The following is a 22,994-nucleotide window of genomic DNA, read 5'->3' on the forward strand; positions in this document are numbered from 1 at the left end:
CATAGCAATTTTTTTGAGAACACTAACGCTTACACTATCATTTCCACATGGGAGAAATTTAATTTTATCTGTCACAGTATGTTCTCCTTTAAATGCAGACTGCTTTCAGATGTTTATTCATCTTTTTGGTTCACCTTTACATTTAGCATATTCGAAGACTTACTTTCGAAGTCAATAATAAGTGTGCAGAGAATTTCTGTCATTCTCTACTTCGAGACGAGCACTTTCTTTCCTGAAGTATCAGTAATTAACTATACACTGAGCGAACGACTTTCTTAAATTAAAAACTAACCTCTGGATATTGAAATAGGTCATTATTAGAATAAGGAAGACCTTAGATGTTGACGCGCCTTAAATCATTAAAAAATAATAATAATAAAAAAAAAAAATAGAAAAAAAAATAAGGAAGCAGTTGTGGCGAGATTATTGTTTCATATCCGAGTAATAATCTAAAGTTAGAAGCGAGATTAAGCGTTTAAATTGTTACCTATTTGAAAGTGCATGTGATTGGAGGCTACTAGAGCTGCTTCTATGACGAGATTCTCTGGTACCATTAATATCATCAAATATTTCACCAGTTTCTATCGATGAATTTATGTTATAATGACGTTGAGGTTGCAAACTAGGCCGAGCTTCCTCGGCACGGTAGTCCGTACTGGCTGGAGGTCCTCCGTAGCACTGCTGTCCTTGCAGGTCCAAGCACTGCAACAAGCATACTTATTTCTAAAACCCACTGATTGCACGGATATCTACGCAAACCGGAATGTGAGCCTTAAAATTCTACAGTTGTACGAGCAAAGAAGCTATTTTGGCTTCTCATTGCCTTAAGATCCCTTGCTGCTACTAACAGCGCTGGAGTTCTATACTATTACATTTTGAACAGTCTGATAGTTCGGTCAACACAAATTGAAGCAAATGCTATTTTAAGTTAACGACTACCGCAAAATACGTAAATAAAACAAATTTATATATTTAGAAATCGAGAGGAACTGCAGAGGAAATTGGCAGTTCATTTTGAAAGTCTGTTAATACGGAATTATTACTTGTAAGGAATTATCAGTACATTACGCTCCATTTTATTTTGAACAGTAGAATAAGGCATTATCCCTTATCTAACATAGAAGCCTTTTTTTCTCATTCAGGAAAACAGACTGTATGATTTACAGACTTCTGAATAAAAAGACAAGATTCGCAAGAAGTGAAGGCGCGAATGTGAACTTGAAAAATCAATAACTGATTTGCTAATTATTGGTGAACGAACAGCCCAACTGGCAATTTATTCTGCAATCTGTGAAGCGAATACTCAAATTTTAAAGGAAGCCTATAGATCAAAATAGTCCCAAACACAGAGAACTCATACACTCATTTGTATTTACTCGGAGTGTGTTCCCTAAACTGTTACAAATAACATCTTGGATTAACCTGCCAAGGTGTGGGTGGTAGACCAGCAGAATGATTGAGATGCGCCTGAGAGATCTGCGCAACAGATTCTGTTTGCGTGAGATGAGATGGCTGCATCTGCGGAATTGGATACATCAGTGGAATCATATCCGGATTTGAGATTCTTTCTATTCTTCTCTCTTCGCCAGCCCAGCCACCTTCTTGAGCACTGGCACCCATAAAAGATGACGCTTCTGCCTGCAATATAAGCAAGGATCACATACACATTGTGGAAGAAATTCTTTATGAGTGGATGTTAAGTGCATGCAAACGAACAAAAACACATTTACTGCTGAGCCAAAATTAAAGGATCACTCAAACAAGTAAGGAAGCTGAAAAATTGCAGGGAAGCCGACAGGAAGCTATGAAGGTTGGGTGGGACACAATAAGTAAGACTGCAGGCCGACTATAGATATTAGCATACGGGTTATAATCAGTAGGCCAGCAATCGCAGCACACTCCTTAGCGCCCCATAGATCTGGTCCTGCACCACTAATAGGTATACACGAGAAGCTCTTTCAAAAAACATTTAGAGACGATTCATTAAAGGGCATTCGTAGTGACAAGTTCCTGTCAAGGCAGACTGAAGATCCTCGCCTTCAGCCTTTGCTAACTGGGAGCAATTGGCAATGCATTACTACCGGAAACTCAGACAGTCCCTCAGAGAATTTCCTCTCGTTAAGAATTAAGGAGGAAGAAATAGTTTCTAAACTGGCATTCTAACGTTCTCCTCAAGAGATCACACACAGCCAAGGCAGAGAATTCATAAACAAATAAGCTGTGTTCGGCCAAAAATAGGATAGATTAGTTTGAGTTAGGTACGGGAAGTTGGGCTTTAGGAATGTTTATACAGCCAAAGTGAGGACACAGGTAATTCCTTGAGATACCTCAAGAAGGAACAGCCGAATCTAAGAAAGATATATCAGCATGACATAGGGTTTGGAGCACAGGAAGATATACATACTGCCAAAGACAAGGGAACTGGGTGATCAGCTTGAATAGCTCACAAGTTTAAGCTTATATATATATATATATATATATATATATATATATATATATAAACAAATCTCAGAGCGATCCTTTCAATTTTGAGCTCAGTTAGCTCTTAATACCATTTTGAAACAATGATTGTTAGACAACATCATATATGTACACAAATACTGGAACACTGCTAGACAAACATAGAGTCTACTAATTTTGAAGAAGTCGCAGGTATTATTTTACAACGCATTTGATTTCCTTTTTAAAAGAAAGCAAAAATTAAAAATATTTATTAACCTAGAAAGATCCAAAAGGATAAACCTAAAGTGCGGGTTACTTCGCTCTGGTGGAGAAAGACGCTGTTAATCCAACAGAAGGCGTGATTTCACATTGCATTGTAGGAACTAGGTGCAGTGGTTTGGAGAGGATGGTGCGACGAAAAAGCGTTAAGCCAACCGCTGGTACACTTAGTTTACCTGTGTGGGCGGAGCGTTTAGCGATGGTGAAGCTTGTGTTAAGGAGCTGAGATAACTCTCAGTGTGGCCAACCACTGCGGTCCGCTCGGGCAGCTCTTCGTCCCGGTCTCGCCAAGATGACAGAAATTGTCTCACTGTCATACTTTCGTTTGCTGCTCCAACACTTACCACTGACGACTGTGGCATCCCAGTTGTGGATAAAGAAGCTACTGGTTCTAGCATATTCCTCAAGGGTACATTCCTTCTGGAGTTTTCCATTTCTGGCCGGATTAGTTCAAAACCACGTCTTACAGATTCTTGGGCTCTCCTTCGATCAGGTCGAACACCTCTTTGATAAGGAGTCACTCTGCGCGATGTAGAACTTCCTAAAATCGTTTAATAAAATATATTAGACAAAATATAGAGAAAACGTCTGATAAGAGTACGGCTACCGTATTTATGACTAAGTACTCTCTAATGATAGACTAGCACTTAAGCAAAAAATAGAATAAAAATTAATAATAATAATTAAAATTTTTAAAAAAATTAAAAACCTGAAAAGAAAAAAGCAACTTACCATAACTATGAGATCCGGCAAAATACTGATAGTTCTGGGGGTCGACGTGAGCGACAGGGCGATGGATGAAGTTGTGCGGTAGCGGCAGAGAGTAAGCGGAAAACGGTAGACCAACGTAACTCTGCTGGCTCAGCGGCATCGAACCCGCAAGACCCACCTGTTGTGACGCCAGGTAGTGACTGCCGTTGCCAATATGGCCGCTGCTTGTTCTTGATGGTTCTTGCCTTAAATTCTGATCATAAAACATACCATACACAGATGATAAATTACTTGTCTGATGCACTTGAGAGGATTGTGCTGGATAGTGATTGTTACACATGGAGCCAGTCTTACACACGCTGTTCGCTGCACCAAACTGAGACCACACAGGATTTGGTTTAGCCATTTTCCTTAGTGAGCCTGTAACAAAAAATTAATGGAGAAAGATTACAAAACTTGATGATACAAAATTTTCTCTTCCTTGCAACCGCCGCAAGTGCGATAGCCAAGTAACTCAAATACAAACAACTATAGCCAATGTTATCTCATAACGGTTCTTATAAAGCTTATTTTTGTAGGCCTCCTATCTACAGTATTTATGAATCTGATTAAACTTGATCATCATCTTACTCTATTCATCGCATTTGCTCCTTGAGTCCTTTTACATATATCCCTTTACATCTTAGTTTATAGAGAGAGCTCTATGCTTTAGAATACAGTCAATGCACTTGACGTCAAGAGAGGTCCGAGAACTGATAATATTCTTTCAATAGCATAAAGGAATCTCTGTTCCTCCTTAACTCCTACTTTTTCCGGATTGTTCAATAAGTCGCTTAGTTTTGGGATATGCCCAGACTGCTTTAAAATGAATCTCGTTATGCCCATCTTCAAGAATGGAGACAAAAGTTGTGTTTCTAATTATCACCCCATATTACCAAGGTATTCGAAAGCAATGTTCTTGACGTGGTCTCACCATGGTTCAAGCAAATCTCAACCCTTAATCAACATGGTTTCATGAAACAAAGAAAAAAAAATACTAATTTAATGAGTTTCCAATCTTTTGTACTCGACAGTTTCTTTCTAGGTCATCAGGCTGATGTCACTTACACTGACTTCAATAAGGCATTTGATAAAACGAGCTCTCCACACCTAATTTTTGATTTTATGTTTTTTATTTAAGGCGCGTCAACATCTGAGATTATTGGCACCCGGAGCTTTTTTTAGCCGGTCTCCGGACAGTGTTCCCTCGTTACAGATAACACTGCCCATCACCAGGCAGTGAGTGAGCTGTAAGAAGCTCCTAGGATGGGAATCTAAGAGCCAGCAGCCAGATTCGAACCCGGATCTCCGCATTGGAACCCAGTACACGCTTACCACTGAGCTAATCCCTTCCCTTCCATATCTTACTGAACAACTTAAGAGCTCGCGAAATAGGCGGATCGTTATTGAAGGCCTGCTTCATATTTTGTGAATGGACTTCAGTATGTAAAATTAAAATTAAATGAATCATTCTTTACAACCTTAGGGGTACCACAAAACACTCAAGTGGGTCAGTTTCCATTTCTCCACGTTTATATACTTAGATATTGTAAATTATTAATTAGATATTATAAAAGATCAAAAATCCTGTTTCACATATAGATCAAACAAACGACTCCACCAGACGATAATACGATCTGTCTGATCAGGGATAACGTAGACATACGTGCTATGACGGATAAAACCCCAAGACAAAACATAATACGTTGATGTATTATGTTTGCCAGGAATTGTAAGCATAGTACGTTTACTTTCTAAAAATGCACACATTTTTTTATAGTAATATGCAGATGATAGACTAGCGGCAGATAAATGAATGGTCGTGGTGCAATACATGAGAGGCAAGTGAATTACCAACTAAATAAATGAACAAAAAGTGTTGATAATGAACTCCGAATGCTAGACAAAATTAAGAGTTAAGGAACTAAATTGAGTCAAATTTTAATCAGAGAATACTTTCATGAGAAACTAACAACTTGCAAATTCGGTATTTCATCTGGAATGCTCTTTTGAGGAACGATGGTATCGGATGTTAAATATAATGTTTTTGATTTGATACTCAGATCTATAATGAGCGATGGAGCCCAGGCAACATTGGGGAAAATGTTCTGAAGTGGAAAAACTTCAAAGGTACTTCATAAAAAAGGCATTTTTCTCTTCCCAGTTTGGCACCCGATTATGTACTTTATCTGGAAACAGATAGTTATCCGCTTTTTTTATTGTACACTTCGGCTTCACATAAATTATATCAGCAAAGTTTTTGCTTCTCCTCAAACGCAATAAATAATTTCGAAGACTAAAAAATAATTTCTAAGATTTTCTGAGTAATAAAAGAGTTAGAGTGAATTAAAATTAGAATTAGGTGATAACCATCACATCAATATAAAAATACGAGGTATTTATGTCAGTAATTATGAAAATGAGAGAAGAACTTGCGGGCTAAAATTATTCTCTGGAATTATTCACAGATTAGCTCAGAAGTTAATAATGTATCAACAGTCCGCACTAAAACATAGAAAATTCTTAATTGAAGAATTAAACTTTTGATTTGTTATGTTTGAACATGTTTTTTAAATAATTATTTGTTTCTTTTGTTATTCCAATGTTTACTTTTTGTTATTATAATGTTTACTTTTTGTTATTACAATGTTTAAAGGATAAATTTGATTTTTATTATAAGTCAACTCATGCAGACGGATTGAAGCCCATCAAGTATTTTTTGTTTAACTGCTCATCTGATGTAAATACTTTGCATTAAATAAACATTACTATTATTTACAAGCAAAAAACTAAATATTTCGTTCAGTTAACAATTTTAAAAAGGACTGTTAAGTAGAAATAAAATAGGTAGAAACTTTAAAAACTTACCAATCAAATTATATTTCAAATAAATTCAAACTAAATTATATGTAAAGAAAATTTTTGCAAGCAACTTCTGTAAACTATGAATATGGAGGATTGCATTAGATGTGACACGCAACTCTCCCCACTCAAGTAGCTGACATGAGCACGCTGACTCCGCAAACCAGGGTCCCGCCTAATACATACATTTTCTGGACATCGAATGTATAAGAATACATCCAAGGAAAGTAACATTTATTTAAACAGTTTCTGCCTGGATTTAGCTCCCTTGGTAGAGTATTACAGGTGCGGCGTTGAAAGTGGTTGGAAAAAAAGTTTCTAAGCCTTCCTAAAAAATTCAGAATTTACGACTTGATACTTACTACTAATGCAAGATTTTCTTCCAATTTCCATACAAGATTAAGTTTATTTCTCAAAACTAACATTTTTAAAAACAGGTATAACATAGATTACAATAAAACAAAATTGTAAAGTTGGAAAAATCAAACCTAGAAAAATGCACAACTTATTCAATGCAGATAAAAACCAATAAATAAATGAGAGAGTACACTAAATAAAATAAATTTAATAAACCGAAATAAATAATTATTGCGGGAATATAAAGCAATTATTTAAAGAATTAACAATTACATTATACTTTTTTTTTTTGTTAAAAATAAATCAATAAAAACTGAGATGAATGGTGACACGTAAATCTTCAATAAAATGTCTTATGTCTTGGTTTTAAATGGATTAAGGTTCACCACAATTAGCAAAAGCAATAAGTCGAATTCTCTACACCAACCTGGTGAATCTATTTCTGATGATGGATGAAAATAGGCAAACGGTCAAAATGAAAGAAAACAACCGAACGACGGATAAATTCAACGCTTTTTTTTGAAAAGATTGTTTTAGGGTGCGAAGAGATTTATGAGGGGTTTATTTGCTGCTAGTTTTAATTAAATAATGGCAGCTCAACAACTAACCTTAACAAGGTGCTTGAAACAAGCAAATTTAACAAATAATTTTTATGAAAAGCAGATTTTCAGTCGGAGATAATGCTCAAATACTGTAAAATACTAACATCGATGGTATTTTAGAAATAAACGATGGTACCTTATTTAGAATGATACAGTAATTATATCCAGGTATATATGCATATATTTTTAATAAATGAACTACTTGATCAGGAGCTGGAGAAAAACTTGCCGACTTCAGCCCAACCTAAAAGTGATATTTATGCAATTACAATCTTTTGAATTCGGTTTAGTCACCGGTACAAATATTACTGGCTAGGAAATCTGGCAGAATGCACAAACTACAAAAATTCAGTTAGGTTAAAAGCCTTCATATTTCATAAATTTGGAGAGAGCACTTAACTTTCGGCCCATAGTAGTCCAGAACGGTACAAGCAGATGAATGAATTTGAAGGCGAGCCTATATGGGCCGCAACATGCAGAATGGTCTCACAGGTTCGAGACAAGCGATAGCATGAGATACTCACAGAATACAAGAATTCCTGAAAAACCATCGTTCACTTGCTACAACAAAGCAGCCGCTGAACTGGCATCTGATTCTCGCTTTGCACTAATAAAGATTTGTTTTTAAGGTATTCACCTTCAACGATGACAGCAGCAACTATTCTTGCAACACCAAAGCGAACATCATGAAGCTTCCATTTTAGTTAACAGCACTGAAACTGTTTTCTTGGGTTAAAATAAAAATACTCCTCAAAGTTGAATGATACAACATATCTGTCAACGAACTAGAGAAAAGGCCGCCGCGCTATTGGTACGAGTTTGCAACAGCTTGTACCTTATTTGGACAGTTTTTTTTAGTTAATTCTGGGCACCTAATGTAAATTTTAATTATACGCAGGGTATACAAGGCATGATAGAGTCTTTCTGGGGAATTTTTGACTAACTGATAAAAGCCCGGCTTGAACTGATAACAAAATCTGCAAATTCTCACGGTCCCAAATTACATAACTTTTTTAACGAGTGAAAATGCTTGTAAATTGAAAAAAATTAATAAAACCTGTTTCAATACTTTGGAAAAAGAACTAAACTAAATATTTTGCCTAGTGCACACTTTTATTATAATATGAAGGCTCGTTGGAACAAATATTTAGATACACTAGCAATATTTAAAAACTTACCAATAAAACTATGCGTTTAGATCAACTTAAAATAAACCTTTGGGCTAATTAAATTTTCCCTTTTAGAGTTCACATATTATTAAAACATTTTGTATTGCGACTATTAGCGTCCACCTACTGATTACCTCACGTTTGTTATGTTGCAGTGCTCAGGCTTAACATGCAGTTCAGTGTTGACTTTGTACACCAACAACTTCTGTAATTAGTGCCCACCTCACCATTTGTCCCGCGACATTTCAGCAAATTGATATTATATGTTGCTCTGGCTGACTAATTTTTCGTCTCTAGTAAATTTAACATTCGGTACGGGGGGGACGCCTTCAGTAGTGCAGTGCGCTAGATCTAGAGCGCGAACTAAGCGGAGCCCCCAGTTCGAATCCTGCGTGTAGCTACTTTTATTGGTTAGAATGTAAATAGTAAAGAATGAGCTTTCGTCTCCTATTTACGACTCTTAATTTAGTAGTTCGACATATATAAGATCTTAATTACAATTTTATCTTATTCGTGACGGTTTTCAATATTAATTTTACCCGAAATACACGTTTTAGGAGGTCCTCTGACCGCAAAAAATGTAATTTGTGACGCAAAGAAAAAAAACAATTGAAGATTTTAAAAAATGTAGTGTAATGTAATGGTTGTGGGAGAATCAGAATAAATTTGTTTTATCATCAAATATAAGCAACTTATCACATCATGTTGTACCCTATATGCAAAACTTCTTGGCCTGTGTTTACAGTTAGAATTTCTTGCCAGGGAGGGGCGGGTGTTGGTCTAATGGTCAAGAGCGTGGCTTTGTAAGTAGAAGATCCCCAGATCGAATTCCGCATATGACATTTTATTAAAACAGATATTAAGTATTATGAATGACTGCAACCGCGGGATAAGATTAAGAAGACCTAGTGCGGCTAGATTCTTAAGAAACGTTATACATTTACTCGAATGGCCATCCCCAAGTCTTGACAAAAAAGTTGATTGAAAATGTGTCGTATTACCTTGACATCAAAAATGTGAGAGGGCTTTAATACATTCAGTAGAGCTCTGAAGATTCTTCAGGAGGAATGCATTAAATGTTCTTAAATTTCTGCTTAAATTAATACAATTTTAGTTAAGCTCAGCTATAATTTTTTTCTGAACCTTAATGAAAGGAATTGTATACGAAAATTTCTCTGAACTTCGTCAATTTTCGATGTCTTCTGCTTCTGTTTTGATAATCACAGGCAATCATCCAGTTACGTTTTTGGGTACACGTAACCTATCTTTCTTAGACCCCAACAGTAATTTTAGTCACTCAAAATTTTAATCGACTTTCTTTCATCCGCAGTTTATATAACTTTTTTTTAAAATTTGGTATTTGTGCTAAAAAGATGGTTGGCTTCAATTTGTGACCCATCTATAATATTTATTTTAAATTATTGGTGAGGTTCAGCAAAGAATAAAAGATGCAGAAATAGCATGTTTCTACGTATACCTTTTTGCATGCCTTCCTTAAAATACATAGGAAAGTCCATCTACACCATTTAACCCTTTTAAACATGAACCCTGCTAAAAAACTCTTTCTTTGATGAAGCATCAAATTTCAGAAATTTCACAATTTGCAATAAGTTCTAGTTTAACCTTTAGCGGTTAACCTTCAGTCTTAAGACAATGATAAAAATCTCGGAAAAAACAATTTCAGACTAATTTGTAAAAACTATTTTCATTTATTTTATTTAACTGCTTACTCTGCTTTTTAAAGTAACAACTACTTTTTTTTACAATTTCTGGGAACAGATTTCTTAAAGTTACTTGTCTACTGCATTAAAGAAACCCGTGGCATCTTTTAACTTTATATGTTCGCGTATTCTTTCCACAGAATTTTGGCATCACATTCAATTCTTATAAATGTTATAGAATCATATTGAATTGACTAAAAGAGATCTAAGAGTCACCAATTTGCCTCTCCCCGTAATGAATTTTTCTAAAAAATGTTTTAGCTAAAAGCGATAGATGTATAATACAAGTTATGTGTTCTGTTTGTTTTAATCTACCTGGGTAGTACCAGAGCTTGCGCTCATACCTGCCTGTGAATTACTCAACGATAACGGATGAGAAGTTCAACCTATTGGCGCGAGATAAAATAATGAGCAAAGCTATTTACATAAAGTGCAATAAAAAATACCTATTTAATCATAAAGAAGCACCTTACTCTTCAATAAATCGATAAATTACATTTAAACAAATCAGTCACTCCGCCTAGTCTTACCAACTAAAAAAAAAAAAAAAAAAAAAATGATGTGTACACGAAGTTTTAAGAAAATCGTTGCGTGTTGAGTGAAGATATTTATTTGTAACTAAAGCACTGAATGTGCGGACTGCAGTACAACAGTAAGCGGCGTCTTGCCACATTCCCTCGCTCATTTGTAAGGAAGGTTAATAAAAGTAAACTAGTTCAGTATGTAAACAATGTATTAGTTGGAATATCTATTTTCTCCTTCTTAGTTACTTCTGCTACGTCATAAAAATAAATTTTGAAATAATTGGCAGTGATACATTATTGTTACATCTTTGCACAGTACTTGAAACTTTTTCCTTTTTCACTCTTCAATTGAAAACAAAAAGTACAAAGATCACTCAACGGCATTAAGTTTTCAAACATTGTATAAAATTTGAGGTCAGCATAAGATACATTAAACATACAGTTAAAACAATGACATGGTTCGCCACAAAGAGATATACGGGGATCACAATGTAGCATGTAAGATCGTCAGCAGAACGTCTAGCGGAGCTATTCTAGCTGAAACACACAGCAAGATGTTACTACAAGCCCAGCGAAATCACACTTCAGCTTTTCGGTTCTCAAGTGGGTGTGTGATAGAGTAGCCCTGCTCTCCGCAAGCCAAGACTGCGGACCTCAGCTAGTATAAGTTAACTGTTTTCTATTCGCTCCTCTCCCCTAACTAAACTAAAAAATGAATTCAAACAAATTTTGATGCCATACATAATTTTTATTGAATGAATCTTTTAAACAATATAAATGGGAAGACTTAAGGCACTATTTCCAGTTGCGCTACCAGACTTATTTGAATTCATTTTCCAAATTGGTATTTAAAATTGTAAAAGAATTTTTGTAAATTCCAAACTAAGATGAAAAATTTTTTGCTTCGGAGTATCAGACCACTGCAAAAAAAAAAAATATGTTTTGGAGTAGCAGTTTAAATTTAGGTTGAGCGGGCATAAGCCAAAAGGAAAGTGTCATCCAGCGAGCAGTGCTGTACTGCTGTTGTCAGAGTGCTGTCTGGCGAGGTGTGCTTATTTGACCACTGCATCACCTTCGTTACAGCAACTCCAAGTAATATCTAATAGTAAAATTAGTAGGTCTGGCATACATTGGTCATTTATGATTGCAAATAAATCAAACTGTGACAGCAATTATGCGTTGAAGATTGGAACAAGTACACTTAAATTCTGTGGAGTACCTCTGCACTCCAGATTTGTTTCTAAAAAGGAACTAAACGACGTCAACAGTACATGCTAATGTCTCTTGCAACTTCTAATCAGGAAAGCCCTGTTTGCTTGAATTCAACAATTTTTTTCAACATTAATGATTCCAAAACAAACAATACATTGTCTTTAATAATCCACAGCCACCTTGACGTTTTTAAAACACTGTAATGATTTCTTGTTTACTGTAAAAGTTGTTACACTTTGTCCACGCACTAGGCAGTTTCTTGAGGCACACTTGCTTATTGTTATCATGATTGTAAATATGGTTTTTTTCTTTATATGCAGACAAACTGTCAGAGCGACGTTCTCTGTCCAGAAATGATGCCAACTTTTTCAGCAAAATTTCCTAAAATATGCCCTAAACCGCTTGCTTCCGAACCATCCTTCAGTTTAAATCCCACAGTTGAGCAATAACAGTTGTAGAATAGTGTACGCACATTGCGCAGACGTTCGCGTCTCCTGCAAATAAGCAAATATCATTAAAATAGTGGCAATACTGAACTTTTTCTTGCTGTAATGGCTACAATTTTAACTGACCCTGACACCGAATTCTTACAAAATTGTTTGCCTTACACAAAATTTGGTCACCTAAATCCGACAAATTTAAAATTTCAAACAAAGCTCTTAGTATGACTTAATGCGATAATAGTTTGCGATATGATACTTCTGCACTTGTATATCGAAGAAGCTAATACATAAGAACGATTGAGAAAAATCGGAGCTTTGAACAAAGAAACTTTTTCCTATCTTTTGGCTTTTCCTAACTACATTAAGCCACTTTTCGATGGTATCTGGGGGAAGAGGACCAACACAAAGATTAATGTAATCTAATTTAGATCTGTATAATCTAGGCTTAGGCACTGCAGAGGCTTAAGATTCAGTTTCCTCCGAACTGCCCAAAAATACATTTCCCAGGAAAAATATTTAAATGAAAAAAGATAGAATTTTGTATGTTTTCTTAAGATGCTAATTTAAAATCATTGGAACATCTACAAGAAAGTCGTGCAATTTGAAATAAAGAAAAGTTCAGTAAGTCGCACTTTACTTTCGAGAAATTTCGACTGAAACCTAGTCTCATAAGCGACAATGGTATTCCTAAACGGAGTACCCACTCTAAGCAGTCTGCAATTTTTAGTTTTGGATACACATCTTGTGTAATGTAATCATACCTATATACGGTACAAATAATTTATTCATTTAAGAGATCTCACAGTATTTAAAGTCAATCTGGAAAATTTGGCCCAATCGCAATACAAGAAGTAACAGAATGTTGAAAAATAGATAAGGTTGAAGGAGTGAAAGCGTGCAGGCAATTAGAAAAATTTTAACAGCTCCACACAGCAGCTAATCCAGGCAACCACAATGAAATTAATTACCTACCAGGAATGTTCAACTAAAATACTTTCAGGAAATTATCAGCTCAAGATTTACCAAAACCTTCGTAACGAATTCTCTGATGATAACTAAACAGAATTCTTTTGAACTTCAAATTGTAATTTGTATTAATTGCTCAAATTTTTTGTGTAGATAATTTGTATTTTACTCTCCGAAAATCCAGAACGAATTCCTCAACTTCCTGTATGACCGAATTTCTAAAATTGGAAATGAATGAAAGTTAGTATAGGAGAAGAAAGTGAGGCCGCAAGCTAGCTGAATAATGTTTGCAACGGGCTGTCTTTCCTCACTGCCTCGGCTTTAATGAATGTTACAGGCAACTTCCGTCAGAGTTAAGTCATGGTACTTGGAGCGAAGGTAAGTGTACGATGTTGAGGTATTCCAACGCAAGGGTATGATTTTTTCGGCTATCTGAATACTTACATCAGCACTGCGTCAGTGATGTTGGTATTATAAATGAAACAATCATCTTCTATGATTGTTGTAGTAGATTCTCCTAAAAATTGATTTTCACTCCTGCAAAGAAATAATAAATTGTCTCTTTCTGACTGTTGAGATTTTGCATGAATTATTTTTGAATTAAGGATAAGTCAAAAGATTATTTCTGAGATAAAAATATGTACAAAGTATATCAAATAAATGAAGACTTTACTATTATTATAAAAAGATGGTTATCACATCTAAATGAACTTAAGATCTAAACTTGGCTGGCAGTGTTAAATTCTAATTACATACTGACCACAACTTTAAACGCATCACAGCTTCCTTTGCATCACAATTCCTATTTTAATTAATTTCATTAAACACGTCAAAGAACCTAAAATGAACTTTATTGTGCTCAGGAAAATAGTGTGTTACCAGTTAATCATTATTACTCTTCCCTTTCGTGAAAATGTCTTAACACACGAGAGAATTCCACATCGAATTAATTATGTCTTCAAAAAAACTGTAGAAAATGTTATTATATCTGAGAAATGAGGGTTTTACTAAAATGATAACCAATTCTTTTGACTCATCCCATTATTTTAAATGAAACTTACAAGGGAGTTCTTGAATTATTCGAACTAATGTGAGATCCACACGTGGAGTTAGATCCAGAACCACGGAGGCTGCCTGTACCAGAAATAAACTGCCAGCTGGAAATAAAAATATTTAAGTGGCAAAACTTCGTGTTTTAGTAACTTATTTATTAAATTGAAAAAGAGTCTGTTGTGCTAAAATCTAACTAAGAAGAGTAAACAAAGACGACGACAATGTTTTGGGAAGCCAGTGAAAAGATACATTTCCTCAGAATACTAGATCAAAATTATTGGGTCCTACCAGGATTTGTCCCGCAAGCGATCAATTTCTACTCCATGCCACCACATTTTCAAAATAACTGTACAGATATTAAGAAATTTACAGATTTGAGCAGGAGTCAGCTAAATTTTTACGCTCTCTTTATTCTCCCGCTAATGACTTATGCTGCACTCTAAAAATGTCAGCACAAATGTCTGCATAGATGTTGTAATCTTCGAGGATTTTTGTAGGGCAGTGCTTCTTAAACTTTTATGCGACCGCGACCCCTTTTTAAAGTGAACATTTCTTGCCAACCCCTTTATATCCGAACACCCAATGATTCGGCTACAAGTCGATTTAAGGCTACAGGTCGATTTATTTGGACATGATTATATATATAAGCGAATATATGAAAACATCAGGCAGGAACACCGCTAAATTTATCCTCGATTTTTTTAAACAGGAAAAAAATTGAAGTTTGTAAAAATAAAAAACCGTATATTAATTTTATTAGGTTTATATATTTAGAAAAATATTCTTAAAATATTTTTAAGAAGTCAACACTTCTTAAAAATAAAAAACATAAATAAAATTTTATTTTAAATTATCACAAATAAACTTTTATTGTAAAACTAGAAAACCATAAAAAATGTTTCGTATTAAAATCGTTTAATTATTTGTAATGAGAAGGATGTGCTTGTTTACCTTCACACAATAAAATAAATCTGGGATAAATATTTGTTATTGGAGGCCTCATAGCATTTTCAATATTTTTTATATTGGAACATATTTGTTTTTATTGACGTTAATTGAAATGATGTTTCACAAAAAGTTTTCACTCCAAATAAAGAGCGCTCTATTCACTCATACCACACTAATTATGCTGTGCAGTAGTAATGCACCATAAAGTTGACAAAACGATACAGGTCTCCCAGTTTACAAGCTCCTGGTTTTGTGTAAAGGGGATTTGGCTGCTGTTCTGATTGCAAAACAATAAACATAAAATGACAAAAATCAACAATTTTATGCTGGACTAACCGTGCAGGTTGCTACAACTCCATAGCCACAAAAGAAACCGTAATGGCGCCCGGCTACCAAAATTGTATTAATTAAGTTGACTATGTAACAGTTACCTGCCAGTAGAGAGAGAGCTGGTAGATTCGTTGCGATGCCTTAACGATGAGGCACGAGAAGGAACTGCAACAGGACTAGTCCTGGATGTCTGTGCTCTAGTCACGCTACTGTAAGTACTGGGACTGGTAGATGAAGCACTAGTCACTTGCACTATGTGTGGATAACCAGTGGGAGGCGGCCCACTGCCGCTCCAACTCACACTGTTTTCCAACACAACCACGCCGTTCTCCACAGGCGTGGGCAGTACGTGTATCACACTGCTACCACTTCCATCGCAGCAAGAGTTATTTCCGGTCAGTCCACTTCCACAGCTAAACGCAAAAGCAATCATCATTAACTAACTCTACTAAAATTTTAGATGTTACTGAGATAGCACATGAAAGGGTACACAAAATTTGGAATAACCTCATAATCATTTTCTCAAATTAACAACGTTTTGGGGTATCTAAATTCTAACTACCGGTTAAAACCTAAGAGTCTAAAGTTCTCTGAATGACAGTTCGTCAGCAGATCTGCCAGTTGTTGCATCCGCCTAGAATGTCGGAGGCAGCCTTCTACGTCCAGCTTCTTCAGCTGCACGCAAAATTTCAAATTTGCATTAATTCCTCTTACCTTACCAAAAGAAGTAGAAACACTTGACAAAGTGGTAGACTTGGATCGTTCCAGAACATCAAATTAAAAATTCAAATAATTTTTCGATTTTTATGCATGATGTTTTTGTAATTTGGGGTAAGAAGTGATTTGTGTTTGCATGGTCGAAATGCTGCGACAAGCGTGTGGTCATGAGAAGAGAGCAAACAAATAACACTAGCTCACCTGTGGTCATCAGAGTGAAAGTAGACTGGAGGAGTATCCTGACTCTTGGAACTGATCGAGCTCCACGAGCTGTTCAGACTGACGTTAGAATCCTGAGAACTAATCGGTGCATCAGCATCTAGCAGAAGTCCTTCAAGTTGTGAATCCGAATCTGTTCTCAAGACAGAGCTCCCACGAGTTTTACAAGTCCATCTGGAAGAGTTCTTTGTTAGATTATAAGATTTTGATCATCAGACCATTATATTTAAAATGGGAAATTGGAGTACCTAGAGATACTAAAGTCTTCTCCAACTATGTGCTTTAAGAAATAAAAGCAAAAGAAAAATATATCTTCTCCCTTGCTTAGCCGATCTTCAAGATTATGTCCGAATAACATCCAATCGTATGCGATAGTGAAATAAAGAATCTGCTGAGGCGAAAGTGTCTGGTGGATTGCGCCGTCCGCCCAGAGCGAGAGCCGCAGCAGTGACACGAACAACGGAGTGCGATCCCAGCCCGAGATGCAGTGGATCAGCAGTCCAAGCCGGCCCTCCACCACGTACTTTAGCACCAGCTGCATGTAGTTCTGCGTCAACTTCACCAGATCCCACATCTGAAAGTTTCCATGAAGAAAAACTCTAACACACTTTCTCTTATTGCAATTAAGTTTACACCCCGTAAATATAGGAGGTGGGAATACTGTTATAAAAAAACATATGTTTTAGGTTATTTAATCAGTAAGTGCCCGTCTCCCTTTTCATCTTTAGATAAATTAAACTTAAAATTTAAACCCTCAGATTCTACAGAAATACCTAAAAATTATATATATTTTTATTATTCTAAAGAAATGTTACAAATAGCGTGGTTATTGACTGTTTAAGCTTTCTAAAATTGATTATGATGTTTTCGACAAAATTTACACAAAATCTGAAGCGTTTCTAGTTTCTACCTTGTAGTTGTGCCAGTCTATCTTCAACTGAGAGGCGATGTTATCGTCTGGGATGCCAATGTTAGCGTCAACATGACCTTGAGACCAATCGAACACTAAACCTTTCGCCACGTAGTCATTGTCTCTGTACTTCTTGAAGAATTCACACCCAGGATATGGTAAAGATATTATTGTGAACTCGGAATATCTATTTTCCTTGTCAACTTTTTCGGAGGACGTAACACTGAAAAAGCAGTGAATTATTATTACAAATTGACGTAATTACGTCGATTAGTCAATGTAACTAAGACTAACAATATACTAAGTGTGTGTAAGAAAATGAGTAAGCCATCTTTATTCGTTAAGGGTCACATGAGGGTCTGGCTGCGCTTGAACTGTATTAACTGAAATTTGTGAATTTATAAGTTTTTTAATTGTCGCTATGTCTGAAAGAAATTCGTACTACTGTCCCTCTGGGGCAATCAAGAGTACGGTTCACTAGTTTAAGACCATTCACAGGGACACGGTGATCATTAATCATTAAGTCACAGCTCTACGTTCCGGGCAAAGACAGGGTCCTGATACCATTTTACTAAGATTTGCCAAATCTCTTACTAAAACTGATGGCGTTTGTTCTAAGCTAATATTCTTTAGATTAGAGGTTAGCTGCAGCGGAAGGTAGACTGTATAACTACGGGTTAGCGAATCGGAGCAAAAGAAGTTTGCTCATGACAACTGGGCTGCTTCTTCACCCACCACCCTAATGAAACACTGGCTTCAGATTCCACATGGGATATTGTCAAATTACTACCTCAGTCTGCTCACAGCCGCCTAGACCTTCCTTGATGCTGGGTCACTAGCACACTTTCTTGATGCTGCCTCCAAGTGTCAGAAATACTTCTAATTCAAAGGAATTAAACGCAACTATCAGCCAAGTAACCCGATATACTCAACTTATCTGCAATCGTGTAATAATGTGACAATTATTCAACTAAGTAAAAATGCGTAGTACTGTATGTCGAGCTGAGTTGTCAACCATAACTCTAAGATGGATGCACTTTCAATTCGACTAAGCATTCTCTCACGACTAACATCCACCTTTACCTTTCAGAAAAATAAGACGTGAGATGAGTAAAACCTGAGTAAAGGCTTTAAAAAATAAAGAAAGATAATGAGGGTGCATTAAAGGTAGCATCTAAAACCACTTCATTTCTTGTTTGGGAGAGCAGAAGACCTAGATGCGGCTTTTTTAGAGCAATAAAGTTGCACTTGAATGGATGCCGGGACTTGCTGGCATGAGGGAAAAGGAAGTAGTTGATCAACTGCATAGGAATGATGCAGTATCTACATTCATTACTCTAAACCTGCCCTAGGTACAACCATGAGCTCGTGAAGCGACTATTAAGCAATGGCTTTAGAGAAAACATGACAATTATTGAGAAAAAATGTCCAGGGACCTAATACAGTAAGAGGCTAATGCCAATGTTGTGCAAAATCAGATCCGAGGAGACATTTAAACTAGTTAAGAACCTGATTAATCAAGCGACGGACCTGCTTCTAGAATACATTTGGCTAGGATGCATCTCGTAAGGTTGGGTTAATTAACCTAGAACCTCTGCGCAGTTTATGTCAGGCCGAAGAAAACGTGGGCTCTAAAATCCTGTTAGACTTCGTTGCAATAGCTAGAGTGGGAAATGAGATTTTTGGGACCTTGAGACCGAAGGAGTTCATATTTCAAAACAAATACTTGGTTAATCCAGATCCTTTAAAAAGGCGGAACTTTAACGAAGCATTTGCACATCCTGGTTGCACCTATAAAAGGGGTGGGCATAATGAGCCATCATTTGGCAACCGTACCTAGGAGTTCAGGACCCACCGCAGTCTTAAACTGAATTTATTACACTATAAAATTACACATCACTTATTTAAGCATAACGGTTTTTTGAAGCGAGTGAAGAAGTTGTCAGTCAGGTTTTTTAATGTCCAGTAACTAACCAAACCAGAAATACATCAGTTTTTCGGATGTCCATTTCTCACTCATACAATGGTATCACAAGAGTACTTACTTGACACCGAATTTAACTTTTTTCTTCTCCACCATAAAATCGATAATAGCACCAACGTTGAGTGTATGCAGCAAGCGGATATCCTGACTGCGCACGCGGTCGAACAACTGCCAGTCGCCCTGCTGGGGCTGGGGGTCGCCGTGCATTGAGGTATCGCATTGTCCCAGTGTGGGCGACATGTTATCCAGCGGCTCGCATGGGTCGTCGCCGCAGAACAGATAGTCTAAGCCCGACCGACCGTATATTTCCGGTCCACCAGACAGAGTTGCCGATCTGTTTTGGAAAAACTAGATAATATACCTACATATATATATATTAAAAATAATTGTGGGAATAAAAAAAAAAGTTTTAAACACATACAAATATTTATATTAATGAAACTACTAACTTTTACTAATCTCCACTCCAATACGTTTTTTTGTTTCAATAGATCACAAAACTCATTTTAGGCGGCCAGTTATTTGGCTGTACGCCGTTTACATTAAATTAGTAATAACATTAAAAATAATCATACGATAGGATAAGATACCTGCAAATATTTTTTCCTTTATACAGTATGACAGGTAGCGGGAATCTCGCTCTACATCTGGCAAACCTTGCCTTGCTGAACAGTTCCTTAAGTCTAGCAATGTCGTGCACAGACTCGAAAAAGGAGGGTTTTCGTGAGGGTGTGGAAGGCTGTTCGATGCCGGCGGGCTGCGGATCTTCCTGTGCGGAAGGCGTACCATTGCTTGCAACTGTGGTGGGTGCCGCGCCATTGTGGCTAGTACGCTCGTACTCCATAACGATGAGCTGGCTCGGATAGTGTGCGCTAAGTTCGCCATTCGAATTACTAATTATCTACATAAATGAAAATCAGTGAACAAAATGTTAATGCTAATTGCCAACTACCTCAAAAGCGACAAAATTATAATATAACTTACTACGTAACTATAATCAAAAGATACCAATTCAATGCATTTTTGCATCACTCTCTGGCACTGAAAGCAAACAACGGAAATATTAATTTTGTCTCAAATTTAATAAATAACTTTGTCTGACAGTTTTAGCCCATCTGCATGTTTATACATTTTATGGCAATCCCTTTTAGCGAATTAGGGAAGTGTGACTTTACTGTTCGGTGTTTAAATACTTAAGGGAAAGATGATTTTTATACATCTGGAGTTGGCAAACTGTTTGGGCTGGCACGTATTATTCTAATGTGGACTGGTTTGACACGATATTCAAATGGTGGAAATTTATTTGGTGAGATTTGAACAAAGGTATTCCAGAGATCACTTGACACGTGTTTTTAGCCTTTACATTCCAATTTGTAATCAAATTCAACAAATTTTTTTCAGTCTGGATCGCAGGTATACGAGGGAATTTCGGGGAAAAGTGACCGTTTAGAAAACTTGGGCGCCTTTACTATTTATCGGTGTTATTGGCCATCATGTCCGAGTTTTCTGGCATGGTCTAAACGGCATTTATACCAACAAATGGTTTTGCTGGAATGCAAAATGCTGATACGGTGGCCGAACAGTAGAATTGGAACCCTTACTGAGTACTTCAAATACATAATAGGGTTTATAACGAGACCGCTTTCGTATAGCTTGTGAAGAAACAGCTTAATCATGGCTGGTCTATTTGAGAATGATGATGGATGAGATTAGGCTGTTAACCGTCAAGTTACTGTCGGGCTTATTCGCATTAAGATTTCCTAGAATACTGCCCAAGAAGGACAGGGTTATTGGGGAAGCTATTTGGGACGAAAGAGACTTTCGGCAGTGTAAAGATTGCTCCCTTTCCACAGCCTCAACAATAATGGATAAAAATCTTAATGAATATTGGCTAATTAAGAAGCGGAGTAGGAAATTTTGAGATAGGCTAAACTCTTTTCTACGACTAAGGTTTGCCAATTAAAAATACACCAACTTACAACAGCATCACAGTCACGAGCTTTAAATGTATTCCTGGAGAAATGCTGGAGTAATTCTTGAATCTCTCCAACAGTTATTTCCTCCATAACACTTAAATATGCAACATAAATTTTACAATACTACTTTTGAACGTCCTCACTGGAGCACACATTGTCCAGAGTCCAGAAGTCTAACAACAAAACAAACTAATGTAACACTAGTCAGGGTAGCCAACAGGTACATAGTAATAGCAACTAGCAACAAAACTGAAGTACTTTTTCATTAAAGCCAGATGTCAACAATTTCTTTGAACTATTTGTATTATTAATGTTATAATTATTATTATTGTTGTTTTTGTAAATTGGATTATTGATCCGTTTTTTATTTAAAATAAAATAAAATAAAAAATTAAAAAAGAACAGTTAAATTGTTAAACTCTAAACATTCCAAAAATTTTGAAAAAGGGTGTTTTTTAGAGTAAGAAAGTGAAAAGGAGCCTCAAAGCGCGATCGGCTAAAGAATTTAACTGTGGGGAGTTCCAAATAAAGCACAGTACTTTTCTCTCAACTTTTCCAGAGAAATGTTAGGCCAGTATCTGGTAGTCATTTACTGAGGCAAGTGTAGAAAAAAGCAGTACGGTGATTTCCTAAAAATAAATAATAAATGACTAAATAACTAAATATATACCCAAAATAACTAAATATGCAAATGTAACTAAACTAAATAAAAAGCTGAAAAAATAACTAAATTTCTTCAAATTGGGTATTCTTTTCTTTTAAGAAATTAATAATGCGTTCAGGAGAGGTTCTTAAACGTCGAAAAGTTAAAAAGAAAAATGCGAAAATGTTTAGAGACACTCATACCTATTTCAGTGAGTCGTGGAAATTGACTACCAAACATCTACCGGCATTCTAAAGCTTCGAAAAGCACTATTTAAAGAAAGAAGAAGACAAAACTAGGAGAGGCAGATTACGTACTGTAGTAATCAGAGCAAATGTCGATCTCAAGCCAGCAATTGAAAATACTGAAAAAAAAAAACAGGCTGAGGTGGTCAGAACTGTCAGAATAGAAGGCAGGAGTGAGAGTAGTAGGCTCAGATTAAAATTGGAGGAAGGAGGTAAGGAAGTGACCAGTCCTGATTCTCAATGAAATCTGTCATTTACAAATTGATAATATGTCCTCCATATATAATCTAACGTGAAGTTTATCTCTAGCACGTTATGTTCTGCCACACACTTCTTACATAAGTATATATATATATATATATATAAATTGTCATTGAACTTTTTTTCTCGGTACGTACCAAATTTTCTTTGCGGAAGAATACTTAGTTCTCTAACTTGTATAAATGTAAAGTATTCCTCTATTTTTCAGGAGTGTCTTAACTACCAAATTAGGTGTCCTGGACAGGGTACGGAAGCTTATACTTTACTATTAAAATTTTACCAAAAATAAAAATTAGCTACACTTAGGACTTGAAATGAGGATCTTTCACTTACTGGTCCGAACTTATTACTACTACACCAAACCCTTAACTAGAATGTTAA

The 22,994-nt window shown here is 36.1% G+C and overlaps 2 protein-coding genes across 16 annotated transcripts in view; both read right to left on the reverse strand.

Moving 5' to 3' along the window:
* Positions 1 to 8,717, reverse strand: part of LOC141459173 (uncharacterized) — a 28,928-nt gene extending 20,211 nt beyond the window's left edge. For 9 of the 15 annotated variants that reach the window (XM_074137919.1, XM_074137928.1, XM_074137927.1 and 6 more), the window contains exons 1-5: positions 8,471 to 8,610; positions 3,454 to 3,852; positions 2,898 to 3,262; positions 1,423 to 1,638; positions 488 to 702 (exon numbers count right to left, since the gene is read on the reverse strand). In XM_074137919.1, the coding sequence (XP_073994020.1) occupies positions 488 to 702; positions 1,423 to 1,638; positions 2,898 to 3,262; positions 3,454 to 3,838 (1,181 nt within the window). In that variant the 5' untranslated portion in view covers positions 3,839 to 3,852; positions 8,471 to 8,610. Of the gene's footprint in view, positions 1 to 487; positions 703 to 1,422; positions 1,639 to 2,897; positions 3,263 to 3,453; positions 3,853 to 7,816; positions 8,012 to 8,470 lie in introns of all 15 variants that reach the window. The other 6 variants (XM_074137921.1, XM_074137915.1, XM_074137922.1 and 3 more) reach the window with 6 other exon arrangements.
* A 2,180-nt stretch (positions 8,718 to 10,897) lies between these two features.
* Positions 10,898 to 21,664, reverse strand: EDTP (Egg-derived tyrosine phosphatase). The gene is made up of 11 exons (XM_074137930.1): positions 21,468 to 21,664; positions 20,473 to 20,529; positions 20,079 to 20,389; positions 19,550 to 19,822; positions 17,505 to 17,727; positions 16,843 to 17,168; positions 16,577 to 16,768; positions 15,760 to 16,071; positions 14,389 to 14,484; positions 13,772 to 13,864; positions 10,898 to 12,412 (listed from the first exon to the last, which is right to left on the reverse strand). Exons 1-11 carry the CDS (start codon positions 21,552 to 21,554, stop codon positions 12,247 to 12,249), a joined length of 2,136 nt encoding a protein of 711 aa, XP_073994031.1. The 5' UTR covers positions 21,555 to 21,664; the 3' UTR covers positions 10,898 to 12,246.
* Between the last annotated feature and the right edge of the window lie 1,330 nt (positions 21,665 to 22,994).

This window comes from Rhodnius prolixus, unplaced genomic scaffold (genome assembly GCF_049639745.1).
Source record: "Rhodnius prolixus isolate KJV_2025 unplaced genomic scaffold, Rpr scaffold_11, whole genome shotgun sequence".
NCBI classification, from domain to species: Eukaryota; Metazoa; Arthropoda; class Insecta; order Hemiptera; family Reduviidae; genus Rhodnius; species Rhodnius prolixus.

Bases quoted from the DNA above. Each gene is read 5' to 3' on its own strand.
- EDTP (XM_074137930.1), bottom strand. From the start codon at position 21,554: ATGGAGGAAATAACTGTTGGAGAGATTCAAGAATTACTCCAGCATTTC. The intron at 19,823-20,078 runs GTATCTTATCCT...TTTCCAAAACAG, and splicing joins AAAGGAAAAAATATTTGCAG to ATCGGCAACTCTGTCTGGTG. The intron at 17,728-19,549 runs GTAAGTACTCTT...CTGCTTTTTCAG, and splicing joins AAAGTTAAATTCGGTGTCAA to TGTTACGTCCTCCGAAAAAG.